General features: G+C 37.6%; 1 protein-coding gene across 3 annotated transcripts in view; it reads right to left on the bottom strand.

The window, feature by feature from the left end:
* The window catches only part of dgkb (diacylglycerol kinase, beta), a 109,696-nt gene that overhangs the window by 81,267 nt on the left and 12,137 nt on the right, over positions 1–16,292 (bottom strand). For all 3 annotated transcript variants that reach the window (XM_006636183.3, XM_015357777.2, XM_015357774.2), the window contains exons 3-9: positions 14,002–14,078; positions 12,809–12,829; positions 12,281–12,434; positions 10,727–10,870; positions 4,826–4,875; positions 3,185–3,259; positions 2,307–2,426 (exon numbers count right to left, since the gene is read on the bottom strand). In XM_006636183.3, coding sequence (XP_006636246.1) covers positions 2,307–2,426; positions 3,185–3,259; positions 4,826–4,875; positions 10,727–10,870; positions 12,281–12,434; positions 12,809–12,829; positions 14,002–14,078 — 641 coding nt within the window. The remainder of the gene's footprint in view (positions 1–2,306; positions 2,427–3,184; positions 3,260–4,825; positions 4,876–10,726; positions 10,871–12,280; positions 12,435–12,808; positions 12,830–14,001; positions 14,079–16,292) is intronic.

Below are 16,292 nucleotides of genomic sequence, written 5' to 3'. Positions count from 1 at the left end.
GAGGCACTTCCTCACCTAAACAGTTGAAGGGGTATGGAACAAGTACAGAAGACATTTAAAAAAACAACTAGATGAGATCCTTGGATAGGCTGGCTACTAACTACTAACTACCAAATGGACTTGAAGGGCTGAATGGCTTCTTCTCGTTTGCAAACTTTCTTATATTCTCCAGTCCTGGTCCTAGAGGGCTGGTGTATTCACAACCAACTGGGCTCATAACAACCCGAATCAGCTCTCATTTGGTTGAACTGAGACAGTTTAACAGCTTCGCCCAGCTCTTAAGGGGCTTCAAAGAGACTCAGATAGGCTCCTGAACCAATGACCCCCCAGGACCAGGATGAGGGATCCCTGCTATGGAGTGTGTGAAGCAATATGATAAAAGCTTTGCACATGTTAGTAGTGAAATCACTCCACCTAGTGGCAAGTGATTTGAATAATCCACCAATATGAACAATGATGTGAAAATCATACCATATGAAAAATATGAACAATATCATCAAGATACATACAGTAGAAAGCAATCCTGACAACATGGTTGCTCATTATGAAACATTGTAGAGATTGTGAGTCTCTAGTGCCTGAAGGTAATTATCACATGCTTGAAAATTAATATACCGCTAGACTGGTCAGTTTTCCTAACTGAAAGGCTACAGTCCCATTTAATTTGTAAGCTCAGTGCCTGAAGATTTATTGAAATGATGAAGACTTAAGTTGAAATGTAATTTCAAAAACCCTTCAAGCCCAGTATTTTGAGATCTGTATTTATTAAAACAAATACATTAGGATCCAAAGCATCTCATGGCTGCCCTTGCCAATAATTCTTTCACCTAGACAATATTAAAACATTGTTAAGTACATAAATCCCTTTGAAGTGAAGGACCAACATTTCTAATGAATAATTGTCTTTTATATTGTCATTCAAATGCACTTAATATTTCATATATTATATTGTAGATCTCCTGTGTCTGCTTTCTGGTGCACAAAACGTAAAGAACTTTAATGAAATCTGACACATGCTGGTGTGTCATTCAGAACTGCAGACTATAAACTGTCTCACACTGTTTTACGCAGTGAAGATTTTCTGGTGAGTTTCCTGAAACTCCCTTCCTGCCAAAGTCACTACTGACGCAGTTTTCTAATATGATCTGATTTGTCATTCTTGCATGCAACCTCACACCTGGTATTAGGTTGGGAGGGCTGTGATTCTCACCTGAAACAAGCAGCTTTCTGATAATGGAGGGATGGAGGTTTGCCAGTACTGATGATTTAACTGAAGAATATTCTTCTTTGCAAGGGGAAATATTAAAAAGTAATCTCCAGTCTAGCAATGGTTGTATCATTTATAAAATAAATTACAATGCTAACAAAATAAAACTTTGCAGCTTTAACAATATTAGATACTACCTGCAGTGCAAAATGTTTTTCTAGAAGTGCAACTGTCAAGTCTAAAAGAGCTATAAAATGTAGACCATGAAAATGTTTGTAAGACAATTACTCCACCTAGTGGCTTAATATGTATTGTTGATACCAATAATTCTTCACACCAAACGGATAAAAATGTAACTCCGACATATTCAGAAATCAAACCTCAAGAATATGTAGCACTGTACTTCACGAAACAAAAAGTAAAAATACACCTTTAGGTCTGTCAGTTTCCAATAAAAATCCAAATGGGATAGCCTGACCAGAAGTACTGTATGGTGTAAGTAATGCATACAGTACCAGCACTGAGCACTCCTATTAGTCCTTAACTGTGTTTTTTTTATGCTGACTCCACAATTCCTAAGTTGTGGCTGCTTATTAATTAGAGCACGTTTTTCACAAAGTTCAGACTTGCTCTGTTTTTGGGTAAACAGCTTGTTCTAAAGAAAATGATACCCACTGGAATGGAATGTCTGAAGTCTGAAGTAATGCTAAAAGATTTAGGAATAATAGTAGAGTTTTGATTTACAGTAGGTGTGTTTGGGGCGAAGTCAAATTGCAACTTGAATTCACCCATCTGAATTATTTTGGCTCGTTGGCCCTAGAAACACAGCACTGGGCAGGTGAAACGACACACGTTAGATGGCATAAATGTCATGCTCATGTTCCTGTTAAATGAACATCTAACGTCCAGGATAATACACTTGCAGATTTAATCCATTGGCAGCCACTGTTCTGTACATTAACACAGGCACTTCCTTTTCTAGGATATTTGATAATACACTCTTATGTTTGTAAGCATGATAGCAGACGTCTATCAAATAGCTGCTTATATACAATTTCAAAGTTTTAGGCGGAAGTATTTAATAAGTATAAAAACTCACTGTTTCGAGCCCAAGTAGCACAAGCAGTGGGATGGTTGTCATTCCCCCTTGTGTCCATTCCTTCAGCGACACTGTGCCATCGTGATCATAGTCAATTTCCTCCATCATCTCCTGAAGAATCTACAGCCACACAGTGAACAGACATCAGAGCACCCGCACTTTCAACCATGAACCTCAAACGGGCTTTCAAAACAAGACAGCTTTAACAATCTTATCTCTTTATTTCATAGAGTGCCTTTCATGACTCATCATTTCAAGATAGAGAAAAAGAAAAAAAAAACTTACCTGGACCAAAAAATTATAGTAAGGTTGCTAACAGAGCTATAAAATCCAATATGGGCTAGAAGCTGATTCTACCTTCTTGGAGCAGCGGAACACATAGCACAGTCCCCCAGAATGGAACAGACACATAGTGTAGTATATGTGATGTAGCTGGGGAGCTGGACTGTTTAAGGCCTTAAGGATAAATGCCAGTATGTAAGTTTGTACTCTAAAATCCACTGGCAGCCAGTGCAGGGAACCTCAGACAAGAGTTATTGTTTTCATCCATTTCTTACAGTTTGTGTTTTGTGCTCTGCCTTTGCATCCTCTCATTCATTTTCTCTGTATTTCATGCATGTTAATCAAAGAGCACCGACCTTAAGCTTTAATTCCTGGTGGAGCGAAGCTATAACAGACAGTCTTATGCCAGCACTCTAACTCTCCATTGAACACAGTATGATAAAGAAGTCTGTTAAAGCAGGATGATCAGAGTAACAATGGAAAACAAAGAGAAAAACTAATCTGCATTTACACATCACCTTAAATACCGCAGCGCCTACATTATATATTCGATAAAAAATGAAAAACCATTCAGAATTCTGAGTTATGCTACGTACAGGCTTGAGTTCTGTGACATCCCATTCAAGGTACTCTGCTACACGCATCATTTGAGAGATGATATTTTCTAGTTCCTGTGTAAATACAATTCAAAAAGGAAAGATAATAATAAGCATCCCTTAGACAATGCAGGTAACGAACAATGTAAAAAAATATGCAAAATTAATTTGGGCACGTGTTCTACCTGAAAATAGAGCAAAACTATTATACCCCTGGAGTCATGAGAAAATCTAAATGAAAATGAATGATTTTCTGATTTTACTGACGAACTCGAGATAGTGAATTTACATTTGATTAAACAGATTAAATTAAGCAAAGCCAGAGTCTTATATGGCCATTCCTCAGAATTTTGGTGCTGGTCCTATTCGCAAAGCAGCAGGAATTATACTCCAGCACAGGAACTGCAGTGCATCAGTCTGCGGTCTTATTCCTCCAAGTCAGACACTCAGTGGGGAGCACTTTGTGTTCCATAAAGATAATGAACTAAAAAAGAATTGCTCAATAAATGACATACAGTATCTCATTTACTAGTCAATGAGTGCATTACTGTGTACTCCTCATTTTGTTTTGTCATATTGGTCAAACAGATGAGCTGCCTACAAATTACAGCCTAAAATATTTATTTTACATTTTATTAAAGATAAAAATGACTTCCTGAGAATGAATGCATGTAAGCAAACAAAAAGGGATTCAGCTGCATATTTTAATTGCAAACTTGGAGCCTGGTTTTCCTCTTCCTCTTTCCTTTCACATCTTCATTTCTTTAGGTTTAAAATTAAGCCCAAAGCTAAAAAAAGATGCCATAGAATTTATTGTTTAAATGGTGCAGTAAACAGGGCTTTGTGACAGATGAGGCAATCTATTCTAATTCCATCAATAAATCAAAAAAACTCTCCAACATAAGAACAGCTTGCTCTTGTCAATATCATTGCATAAATGCATATGTTTTTATGAATCCAGACAATTTCTAAGTTAATGTATAGGGGCATGATATTGCATGTACTGTATAATAAAGTATTATTTTACCATATTAATAATAACTTTATAATATTTGAAAATAGTTATTATTAATATTTAATAATAACTTAATACTTAACAAACCAGTCTTTTTTCAAAACACAAAAAACTTTATATGTTCTGTGACTCTTCATGACTCTGTTTTGTCTGTGAGTTAGAATTTTACAGCCCTTAAGTTCGCAAGCAGGATATCGCTCATTAAAGTCATGCCAATCCCATGAGACACAAATTCACGGATGGGCTGAATTTCAACAAAGACTGCTTTCTCTGGTTTGTAAGAATTAGGAAAATCACTGCAATGTTGATTGAGCATGTTCTGAAGGAGTTACACTAGATACCAATTAAAAGTGCTGTCAGTAACACAAACCCTTACTGCCAAATACTCACTTAATATCTGCTCTGAGCCATTCTTCTCTTGTGGGTGCTATCCAGACACATTGGTTGTGTAACGTGTACTAGACATAGACTACAATTGGCAGAACGAGCTACACAAGTATGTGGTTGGTATAAGTAACTACAGAGGGATGATTAATCTCTCTAAAAGCCTTATTCTTACAAATAAAGCAAAGAGATTAAATCTCGCAACCACTGACACTAACATGCTAAAACTGTAAAATATTTACCGAGCTATCCAGATATCCATTTCCATCAGTGTCATAGAGATGAAACATGACTGTAAGACAAAGAAAGACAGGCATCTATTAAAACGTGGCATTGATATGAGTTGGGGTTTATCTTATTTCAAGTAAACAATGACAATGTTACAAGCCTTTTTCTATACTACATGCTACAATAATTGCTGGCATTTCTAGATAGTAAACTATATGTGCAGTATGCAGTATGCTCTCAATCTCTTCTACATATGTACTATTTCTAACCTCATGAATATCCTATGCAAAATAACTGTAATGCAAAAGAGCATTCTCATAAATACAGTACAACAACACACATACTGTACTGTATATAATGCTTTCAAATACATATGATCAGTTTTTTTAATTTAAAACCTTTTTTCTTTCAGAAGAGGTTTTTTGTACAGACTCAAACTCAAGATGAAAGCTACATGCCAGAATTTCATATTAAAAAGAAGAGGTTTTCCATGAAGCCATGAATGAGCACCACTACAGATAACCTCGTTAGATCCAACAGCTGGCACTGTGTGTGCAGCTCTCTTTACACACTCGTAGTGATTGTTTCTGTGATGTACTGTGAGAGTAAAATTCCTTGTAATACTGAAAAATGTGGAAAATCAATGTTAAGTATGACTGTAGTATTGTGTACAAATTACAGCCTAAAATATTTATTTTACATCTTACATTTTATTAAAGATAAAAATGACTTCCTGAGAATGAATGCATGTAAGTCAACAAAAAGGGATTCAGCTGGATATTTTAATTGCAAACTTGGAGCCTGGTTTTTCTCTTGTTTCACATCTTTATTTCTTTAGGGTTACAATTAAGCCCACTTTCATGCATTCCTCTTTTCACACACAACTACATCTTCCCCGTGGAACTAATCACAACAAACAGGCACTGTGACATTTCTAGGAGGATCTACTGGAGACAACCCTTCAAAGCATTTCAAGCTTTGACTTAATCCGGTCATCACTATGTCAGTAGTTACCTTTAAAATTAGGTATACGACAGGACATGTTTTCTGGTAAACAACCTTGTCTCATTATGAAATGAAAAATGTATGGCAAACTCCATGGAATACTGTAATCAGATTTAACAAAATTTCAGACTACTGTTGGAAAATTTGAACTGCACACATTTTTTTTCTTATGTTTTGCTACAAAGCATACAAAATGATCCATCTGGGTCATCAAAGTACCATTCTGAGACATCTCAGGTTTTAAACTCACGCAGCCTCTGTACTTTGTAGATACAGCCTATAACAGCGTTACAGCCATCTTGCACTTCTGCTCTATTGTCATGGAAACCGACTTCTCAACAAGAAGTAAAGTGGTTGGAGAAAACTTGGGAAAACTGGGACCTGAAAGACTGCCAGCCCCATGACAGGAAAATGGACCAGAGAAAAATGCATTAAAATGTTTTAAACAAGGACACCGCTACACTAATCAAGGTTTTCTATTCAATTAAACACACCAGTCTCTGGATTCCATAATGCACTAATATTCAAGCAATGTCATATCTCTCCGTTTTTGCTTCTGTTTAAAATTATTTTACACTAAATTCTCATGTGGCAAAGTCAAGATTTCATATTTGCACCTATAATACAGGTAGCATGTAAACAAAAAGTTTTTGTCATTGTTTAAAAACAGATTTTATGTCAGATGTACAGTATCTGGTCAACTCTTCAGGCAAATAAAAAATGATCATTTACAGTACGATACCTTGTTATTCCAAAGGTCACTTGAAGGATGACTCTTTTAGAAGCCAGTTAGGCTACTTGTTCAAATGAGCTCTTTAAAAAAGTCTTTAACCACAAAGACTGTACACATTTAGGCTGGCATAAGGTCCAGCGATAAACCATCCATCATACGTTATTATGAAACTCATAAAGCAATTTGACCAGGGTCTGTCTCTGTGTAAGACAGAAAAAGACAAACAACTGCATGGGTAGTATTTGGTCATTAATTATTTACTTAAACAAGACTCACAAATGTCAAGAAGATTGATGGGCACAAAATGGCAACTCAATTCAAAATTCAATTTCTTTTCAATTTTAAAGCTCTGAACACTCACTCAAGACACAGGTCCTGGTCTGTGACACAAACAGCTGTAGAAAACATGTAACCCATAAAGATGTTCACATACTGTATTCATCAGTAAGGGAATTACTAACAAAATCCAAAATATTGTGCTTCTCTTACAAGAACAGTACAGTTCTTGACTGAGTTTGGTTCTATAAACCGTTTGTATACTGGATTTTACTTTTGAGGCTTTGTGAATGTTTATTATTTTATACTGTGATGGTAGCAGGTTCCTATCCTACTACTGTATGTACAGTATTATGCAATAAAGTTAAAAAAATCATGGACTAAATTCTCCATTAGTATTAATAAATACAAATTACTAAAGTTTTCATATACTTTACATGTACTTTAATTTAAATGTAACAGTGTAACAACTTTAATTTATGTAAACATATTTAAAATGGAAAAAAAACTGGAATTACATTTTACATGCTGTATAATGGACTTTGTAAAAGTAACCCAGGGAGTACCTTAAATGCACAGCACATCATAAAGTCTTAGTAGTCCTAGAGCTTAAATGATTTTTGTAGATCAATTTAAATGTACATATGAATGCATCGTTTTTATACATAAATGTTATGTAAATGATCTTTTCGGAATGCATTTGGTTCAACTGTAAGCACAATACAGTAGCTAACATAACAATTTCAAGAAAATCAGTAATTAAAAGTAATCTCAAGTGATTACAAGTATATATAATTTTTTGTGTAGCATTCCCAAAGGATAATCTAGTGTTGTTTAATGTGCTAGTGAAATGAAATTGAATGAATTAGAGCAAGTAATGGTAAGGTCTTGATTAATTAAGGTGCGTTTCTCTGGTGTGGCGACTCCGGAGTTTCCTATTGAAAAGACAGGCTGGAGCAGGTCAACAGGGCTCACGCAGGGTTATCGCACAGAGCTGTGCTGATCTAGGAGAGGGGAAAAAAAACACTGGAAAAGCAGAGACGGGAACACAATCAACCGCTGGACTCACATGAGGAGAAAGAGGTACGGCAGACCAGAACCTCCCCCTCCTTGTACAGAAGCGAGTGAGTTTAGTAAAGGGGAGAGATCAGGAGCAGACGCTACTGCAGCATGTTCCCCGAGCACCCTGCAGCCAGAAGGAGACTCATTCATTCCCCACAAGTGCGGCGCCCCCTAGGGTGCGACATGACTCCTCCGCTACTGTACACAGCAAGTACTGTAAATTGCAGGAGCAGACTCTCCATTTAAAATAGTACTTTTGGTATATTCTACCCCTCATTTGGTAGAGCTCTGTCACATTCCATTTCAGCAGACAGACTGTTGGTCTAAGTTCATGTTTTGGAGATGCGAACTACACGTTCTCAATATCCTCAGAAATCCTTGAGCCCATCTTCTCTTAATGGTTTAATACCCGTTGCCTATCTTATGCAAGCAGTTTCCCAAAAAGTGGGATCATTTTACATGTACTCTTACCCCAGCTTAGCAAGAAGGAAGACTTCTATTAAACAGATATCGGCAGATTTTACATTTAGTACAGTACATGCTGCATATTTCTAAAAACTAGATACTTTTCTCGTAATTACTTTTTTTCCCTTGGTGGCAGCAACGCGCTTCTGTAGATCTGCACCTCATTACCGCAGACTATTCCAATTAAACCAGAAATATTTTTGCACCTAAATCACACCAAATGGGTTCTGAAGTCTTTTTAAAACTTTAAAACTGTGAAACAATATTTAGTTATTGAAGTAAAACGGATGTACAGTGGTACAAGGCATTTAGGCTTGTAGACCCATAGTCAAAAGGGACAACAGTAAAGAGCATTTTATTGCAATCATTGCATGTTCTGCAATAGTAGCAAGATTATTATGTCATATTTTCATAATATTAAACCTTTCATTTTGTCTTGGCAAAAATAGTTCTGTATCACTGATCATTGCACTGCAATGAAAAAACTATTGGTGTTTTGTTGTTTGTTTTTGGAACAACAGAATTCAGAAAAACATGAATGTGGCATTTAGATGGTTCAAGGTTTAGCACTTAAGCTAAGAGTTCATTTTCATGTGCTCAGGTAAATGTAATTATAAAAATATATAAGAAAGCACAACTTGTATACAGCACAGTACGCTTAAAAAACAATTCTTTCTACAAGTGCAGGGCTTCCAGTAGATGGAGCACTCTGTCTAAGAAAGACCTTATGTGGGACTCACCTCCCTGCCACAATGGAGCGTTCTGGGTTGAAAATAAGATACTCATGATGAAGAGAAAAACACATTTGCATGGCTATATATGCTTTAATCAAATAGAATTATTTATTTAATCTAGCTTTCTGAACTTCTTATCTAAAAGGCTATTTGCATAATGCTGTGAATGAAGGTCTGGAAATGTATTACAGTGGTAACAAAGCAAAAGGGTCAAAGGAAAGAAAAACTGAGCTCAACTTTTTTTGCTTTACAGTAAGAAACGGTGTCTGCTGGAATAAAAGAAAACGGATTCTAACTGATTTTAAAAAGCAACTCATTTGGGTCTCAGCTCCTGTTAAATCTGCTGTTGAGAGAGAATGGTTCTAGTAACACTGGGTTGTCCCAATCACGCTCTGGAGATTTTCATTCCACTTTAACTCTTAAAAGCCTAAAAGGCTTTGGAATTAACACAACAGGAACAATTTAATAGATTCTCTCTATAGGTATTGCTGCTTTCAAGAGACCAAGAAAACCTACTGCCACACCAGCCCTGCAGAGTCAGAACTGCCCACCCCTGTAGGAAGAGGTGGGAACGTCTCTTGAAATTATCCGTATAAATTATTTAATACATCCTCCCATAATTCTCTCTTTGAGGGCACTTGATATTTGTGAATTCTTTAAAATACATGCGGTAAAATCCAAGCTGCAAAATTTTACCGATATAAACACATCAAATTGGAAAGAACAAGCTGCTCATTTTAGCCTAGAAAAAGTCTATCTATTTTTCACAGAGAGTGACCAATTCCTGCTTTTATATTCCTGATTAATCTGCAGGAATCAATTTTTGGCACACGGCAACAGCCCCTGTTTCCTCAAGGAGAGGATGAGGAATGACACAAATGCTCAAGAGATGCTCTTGTGACACTCTGCCAGGCCCACGGTACCCCTACAGGAGGGTAGACCCTGATCGAAGGACTGGCACTGCCTTCTGAGGTATCACTCTTGCCAAAGGCTGGAAGGACCTTAGCTGGCTTTTCCCAGCTGTGCCACAAGAGGTGACCACTGCTTGGGTAGGTCCCATCACATCACCCTGTCTTGAACCCACCGTGTGCTGGAGCCCACCCTTCATTCAGGCCAAAACTCGCAGCTCTGCTCACAGGTCCCCTTTTGTCCTTTTTATGAATGTGCAATATAATAATAATAATAATTGCTTACACTTATATAGCGCTTTTCTGGACACTCCACTCAAAGCGCTTTACAGGTAATGGGGACTCCCCTCCACCACCACCAATGTGCAGCATCCACCTCAATGATACCTGGAATATACAGTACGCTGCCTATCCCAACCCTCTGTCTCGTAAAAACAAAAGATTTTCCCTGTTGTAGGGACTCCAGCTCAAATGGAAAGGTTTTCTGAGTAGTGGAAAAAAAATGAATCACTGGATTTATTATTAAGATCTCTTAACAGCAGGAAGCTCCTGCTGAAATATTCAGGGGTTCTTCTTGAGCGAAACCCTACTGGTAGCTGTCAGTGGGTTGGCCTTTGAAGAAAGATTGACATGGATTAGAAGGCAACAAGGTGCTCCTCTCCTGTTCAGGCAACTATTCTCTGTGATGAGGCTGCCATGAAAAAATACTGGTTTCAAAGAGCGAGTACTTACACTCCAGTTTGTCCTCCGGTCTCCCCCCTTCAAGCAGTGACAGGTAGCAGACAATATCTTTCAGTTGCACAGAAACAGGGGGCTCCATTTTTGGTAGGTAAGGCACCCTTGAGGGGGTTGTATTTCCTTTAATAAGCTTTAGACCTGAAAAAAGAGAAGAGTGTCAGGGGCACTGCTACTTGGAAACAGACTGGGGCTGAGACAATATGAAACTCTAGAAAGCGGGAGGGAAATAAATTCATGTGCTGTTCTGTAATGTGTTTAGGGTCCCCTCTCGCAGTTTCTCGTGACTTTTATGCAGCTGTGTCAGTGGCATATTATATTGTATATCACTGACATATCTGGGATGTGGAAAAATAATACACTCATTAATTATTCTTAAATGTCACAGAGTGAAAACGTGGGTGTGCAGCGACAGGTGAGGGGGACTATATTGATTTTTTTAAGTTTGACAGTGTCTTTGTAAGGGTCGGTGCATTTGTCGTTCTTTGTACTCTGAGCTTCCCCTCAGCCAGGGGTCTTTTTGGTGCAGTTCGTTACTCCACCTTGAGCCTTAGCTCTGCCTAACACCCAAGACATCACAAGGACCCTCCCTTTCGAGTCCTGAGCTCTGGCAAGGAAGGGCCTTCATAAGCCTCAGTCAGAAGGTCTGAGAGCAGAACTGACGGAGAAGAATTTGGGGGAACACAGATTGTACCACTGGACACAGGGGAGGACTCAGACAACAGAGGGGGGCTGTAGAGAGAGTAATAGAGGAAGACCCAGCATCATCTTCCTCCCCACCTAACCAAGTACTATTCTTCCCTGGGATAAAGAACCATGTTGTTCAGGTCAGCTGGCAATGAAGAGGAGCCCTAAGACCACCGAAAGACTTTCTTCTCTGTGGCAGCAGGAAGCATGCCAGGGTACTAGAAGGAGAGATTCAGGAGAACAGCAATGCTGGACTTCTCTTCTGGGACATTGGGCTACGGGTAACAGGCTTTGGGCAACTGGGGTTCACGACGGTTTGTGTATTTCTGTGTGTATGCGCCTTATAGAAATTCTGTGTCATGTGTTCTGTGTGTTGGGCATGTAGTGAAAGATAGGGTAATGGTTACAATGATAGGCTGTAATAAAAAAGATAGTACTTGTGTACTTGTGCTGGTCTGTGAGCACACTACTGACTCTAGAGATACAGGTATAAGGAGGCAGGTGGTCAAATCTCAGTTCCCCTCTACCCGTGTACAAGACTCCAAGGTACTCCACTCCACTTCACTTGGGGCAGCTGTCCTCCCCTCACCTGGAGAAAGCAATCTAGTCTTTTCTAGGAGAAAACCATGACCTTAGATTTGGAGGTGCTGACTCTCATCTGAACCACATCACACTCTGCTGAAAACTTCTCCAGTACTCGCCCAATGCATGTTTTTGTTCTATCTTATAGTAACAAATCAAGAATGAAGAATTGCAATAATATGGAAGCTAGGCTATAACGAATAATTTACTGAGGCATAGAGCAGCACCAAGATAAAGAGAAAGATATTTTTCTCTTGTTATTACCAATGAAACTGATCCTACCTGCAACACGAGACTTCTCTGATGTGGAAGGGCTAGGGCTTGGGTGAGAGAATTTGTTACTGAATGACACAAAAAGATGTTGACAAAATTCCTCGGGCAGCTCAGTTTCCAAAAATGTCTTCATGAACAGCTTGAAGCCTTCAAAGTCAATTTCCTGAAGTAGAAAAATGAGCAGATTAAAACATAAAAAATCAAAGCTTTAAAAGTATTATATGAAAGCAGCTTTAATGGTTTTATTCTTTAGACCTGTTTGTTTTTTGTGTCACTTCCTTTGTCATCCACTCTTCTCCAGGATTCACTTTTCAATTTACTTTTTTAACAATTTCCTTGAGAACACATTAACACAATAGGAAATTTTGCCTCCAATGTAGACGCTTATGTTTTCAGATCAGATTAGGCAGATTGATATGTACAATTTGTATTATTTATTTGTGATAACAAGAAACCTGAAATACAGTACAATATTTTTTGCACAAGTATTAAAGGCAGGAAACTTATATTAATGCTTCTCCATTATGAAATTCTTACCTGATTGAGTATTTCCTGTTTCTATGCAGCATTCCAAAAGATTTTAAAAGAGGTTAATAACTGTCAGTTTCAACAAGCCAGTGTATTTTTTTACAGTCAATATGTAATACAAGCACAATTACAATAAAAGCTTAATGACATATATTCTAGCAGCATTAGTTCTGTTTTATGTTTAATTTATGCAATCAAAAACCGACACTTTGATTTTATTTCATTGTATTTACCTTGACCTTACTCAAGTTGAAGAGTGAGATTTGGATAGTTGAAGTCTGCACTTATTGTCAGAAGTGAACTGTTTGGCAGGAGATTAGCAGTCCATTGTGTACTGCAACTGAAGAAGAATGCATCTCCTCCATCGTGCTTTCAATTAAGTCTTTTCACTAGGGTCTAACAACTTTGGCTACTGAACATTCGTGTTCAGGTGACCATATTTTTTTAGTTAGGCTTTTAAAGGGAAGAGTAAGTTCAAAACACTTACTGCACATGCCAAAAATCTAGCATCATCTTTGAAACAAAGGGAGACGTTTTGTTGGTTCTTTCACCACAGCCGGGTTTTCAGAGGAACAGAGAAAAATCTAACTACAAGGCTAATTTGACACTATCAGTGTGACTCTGCTTCTTAAAGCATGTGATGAGACCTGTACGGCTTGCTTTGACCTACATAGATACAGTAGGATCACTTTAGCTACTGCAGTGAACAGATTGTTATAAAAAGAGAGATATCTTAGGGGAAAAATCCTTTCATGGCCTAGCTTTGATTTTTCATTACAGCTGTTTTTTTCAGATAACAATCTAGATGCACCAGACCCTCATAGATGCTGATAAGACACTAAGTAATGTTCTTTCAGGATTACGGGTGGTGCTGTATTTAACACACCATACTCAATAAAAAGAAAATACATTTAGAAATCTATAGTATAGCACCATTGCATTGTTGCGTATAGTGTGTAGACAAGCCATGAATAAAATTGCATTATCCATTATAAATTCCTTTCGGGTGTTTTATCTGAAACCCATAAATGATAAAATTATTCTTATTCTACCCAAGACAGTTGGTTAAAGTTTCCCACTCAATCCACATTTCAAACTGTCTAAGCTCATCCAAGGTAATGCCTATTAAAATCACTCTGAAGATATTCAAGAAGAGGTAAGGTCTGTTGAAAAGAATAGAAACACTAATGCTGATTTATTACCTCTTCAGGGTTATACTTTGCCAGCACACCGTCTCCATGAAACTCCTGCAGAACATCCTTAAGCTTCTTAGTTGAGTCTGCAAAACAATTCTATTACTTTAATATATTTTATATACAGTATTACTAATATATTTTTAATGTGAGGCAGAAATAATGCATGTTAAAGTACTGGATCTGACAAGCAGAGAGACAGTATATTCCAGCTACTATAATGTAGCACTGCACTGTAGTTTTAACTGCAAAAACTGTTTTAGTAGAAAACAACATTATGTTTTTATGTACAGTCGGTTTTTGCTAGCCACCAACATATCTGGCTGTCAACATGTTTTGGTCAACTGTCAACGCTTGGACAGTTCACATCAGTTCACCCACAGTTGTTTTTTTTTGCTATTACAGGATAGCATATGCACTACAGTACTGTATAGTATGTCCCAGGATTCTCTTTTGTTTCCTATTCTGCTAGGATTATTTTTTAGCACTAATATAAAATTAAAAAAAAATGAAATCCCATTAGTTCTAGGAGACACACCCCAAGAAAATCAAACAACTGTGTTTAGGGGTTGGGGTAGCCTGCTGGACATATTGAGAACTGTTCAATGTTAAAATGCAACAGACAGGGCAATGTTGCTAACTAAAATTAAATCTCTTACCTCCTGAACCCTCTCCACAGTGGACCGACATAACACTGTTATGGTTGAGCCCTCTTACCTATTTGAACCCTCTTCTACTTGTGCCAGTGTCCTGAAAAGCCTTGCTAGGACATCTCAATTGAAAGGTGGCTTACTGTATGTCTACTGCTGTTTGCGTTCAGCTTTTCCACCTTTTCCATCACTGAAAGCATGTACTGTGTGCCCGTATGTAATATACGTTATAGGGAACAAATGCAGATTATCGGAATGAAAGTTAGGATCTGGCTGTATGTAACATTTTAAATTCAATGTAAGGTATGTTGTAATCTTATTTTCACTCACTGTTACATCCCCTTACTTTATCTTTTGTTCAACAGTAAGCAATAGAAATTTTAGTTACTGCTTCCTTCATCCAGGATGTAAGATTTAAAATGATACCTGTTAAAATCGCCATAAAACAGAGAGACATCTAAAATGCAATTGTACGAAAGGCTTGCCAAGTGCTCTGTTTGGTGATGAAATGAACTGTTGTTCGACTGCAATTTTCAGGTGACACAGCATAGCTGTCACAATATACAAACCAATTAACATGAGGTATGTCAAGACTAAGTTAAACATTTCACCCTTAGGACATTCATAAACCTTAGCGTATTCATTATTTAGATGTGCATTCTGCACGATGAATAGCTTGCAAAGGAAATCCAAATGTGTATCATTTAAATAGATTACAGAAAGAAATCCTGTTGCAAGCCCTTTAAGTATAGTAATTCAACCTAAAATCAGTTTTGTTAAAATATGAGTGGTTATTAGATACAGTATGTTTGCTCGTCAGTGAGTGCTTGTTGCAGTTGCTGTACTGTATATCGCAGCCTTTGAGTCCATGGGCGTGACGTAAAACCCCTATATTCTTGAATTCCCCCGTAACTGGGGGTATTCACCGCTGTTCTGTTAGGTACTGCAAGGTACTGTATCTAAGAGAAAAGGATTGAATGTTGTGGGAAGGGTTGCACACACCACACAGGTATAGGGAGTTTACTCTCTTTGATACAAAAGTCTTTTTTTCTGATATAAATTTGGGATATAAAATGCTCAGAGATTCAGACCAAAAAATTCACTTGGAGTGGATAAACTTAACCATTTCTGAGTAGAGCTAATTGTCTGCATGTGGCATGCATTCCATAGGAAATGAACATTGAGTTTTCCTTGTTGTAGACTTCCTTGTAGACTGTCCTTACTTCATATTTTACTGCTCTTGCTTCCTGTGCACTTTGGAAAGGTCACACTTGCAAGCCTACACTCTACAGCTCTGGGAACATGCAGCACAGCTGCATCAATAGGTCTTTATCTTTCAATGGAAAAGCAATTTCTCCTTTAACTTCCAGGATGGAGTCAGTACAAAAATAATTTACAATGCAAAAAGACCTCTATAGAAATGCCAAAAGCTCAAAGATTCTGAATAAGGGACAGTGGTATAATGAATTTTATGGTATATTGAAGAAAAACCTAAAACAGTGAAAACACATTCCAATCTGCTTTGATGAGGTCTATTGAAATAGGGTGCAGCAAGGAGTATAGATAACACGATAAACAATCAGACAAAGCTATTTAAAACAATTCTAGGAGCATTGGAGTAAAAAGTGACAATAACTGTAAAAACCAAAC

This window comes from Lepisosteus oculatus, chromosome 10 (assembly GCF_040954835.1).
Source record: "Lepisosteus oculatus isolate fLepOcu1 chromosome 10, fLepOcu1.hap2, whole genome shotgun sequence".
NCBI classification, from domain to species: Eukaryota; Metazoa; Chordata; class Actinopteri; order Semionotiformes; family Lepisosteidae; genus Lepisosteus; species Lepisosteus oculatus.
The sequence above is the reverse complement of the archived record's forward strand: the minus strand, read 5'-3'. Positions and strand labels throughout refer to the sequence as shown.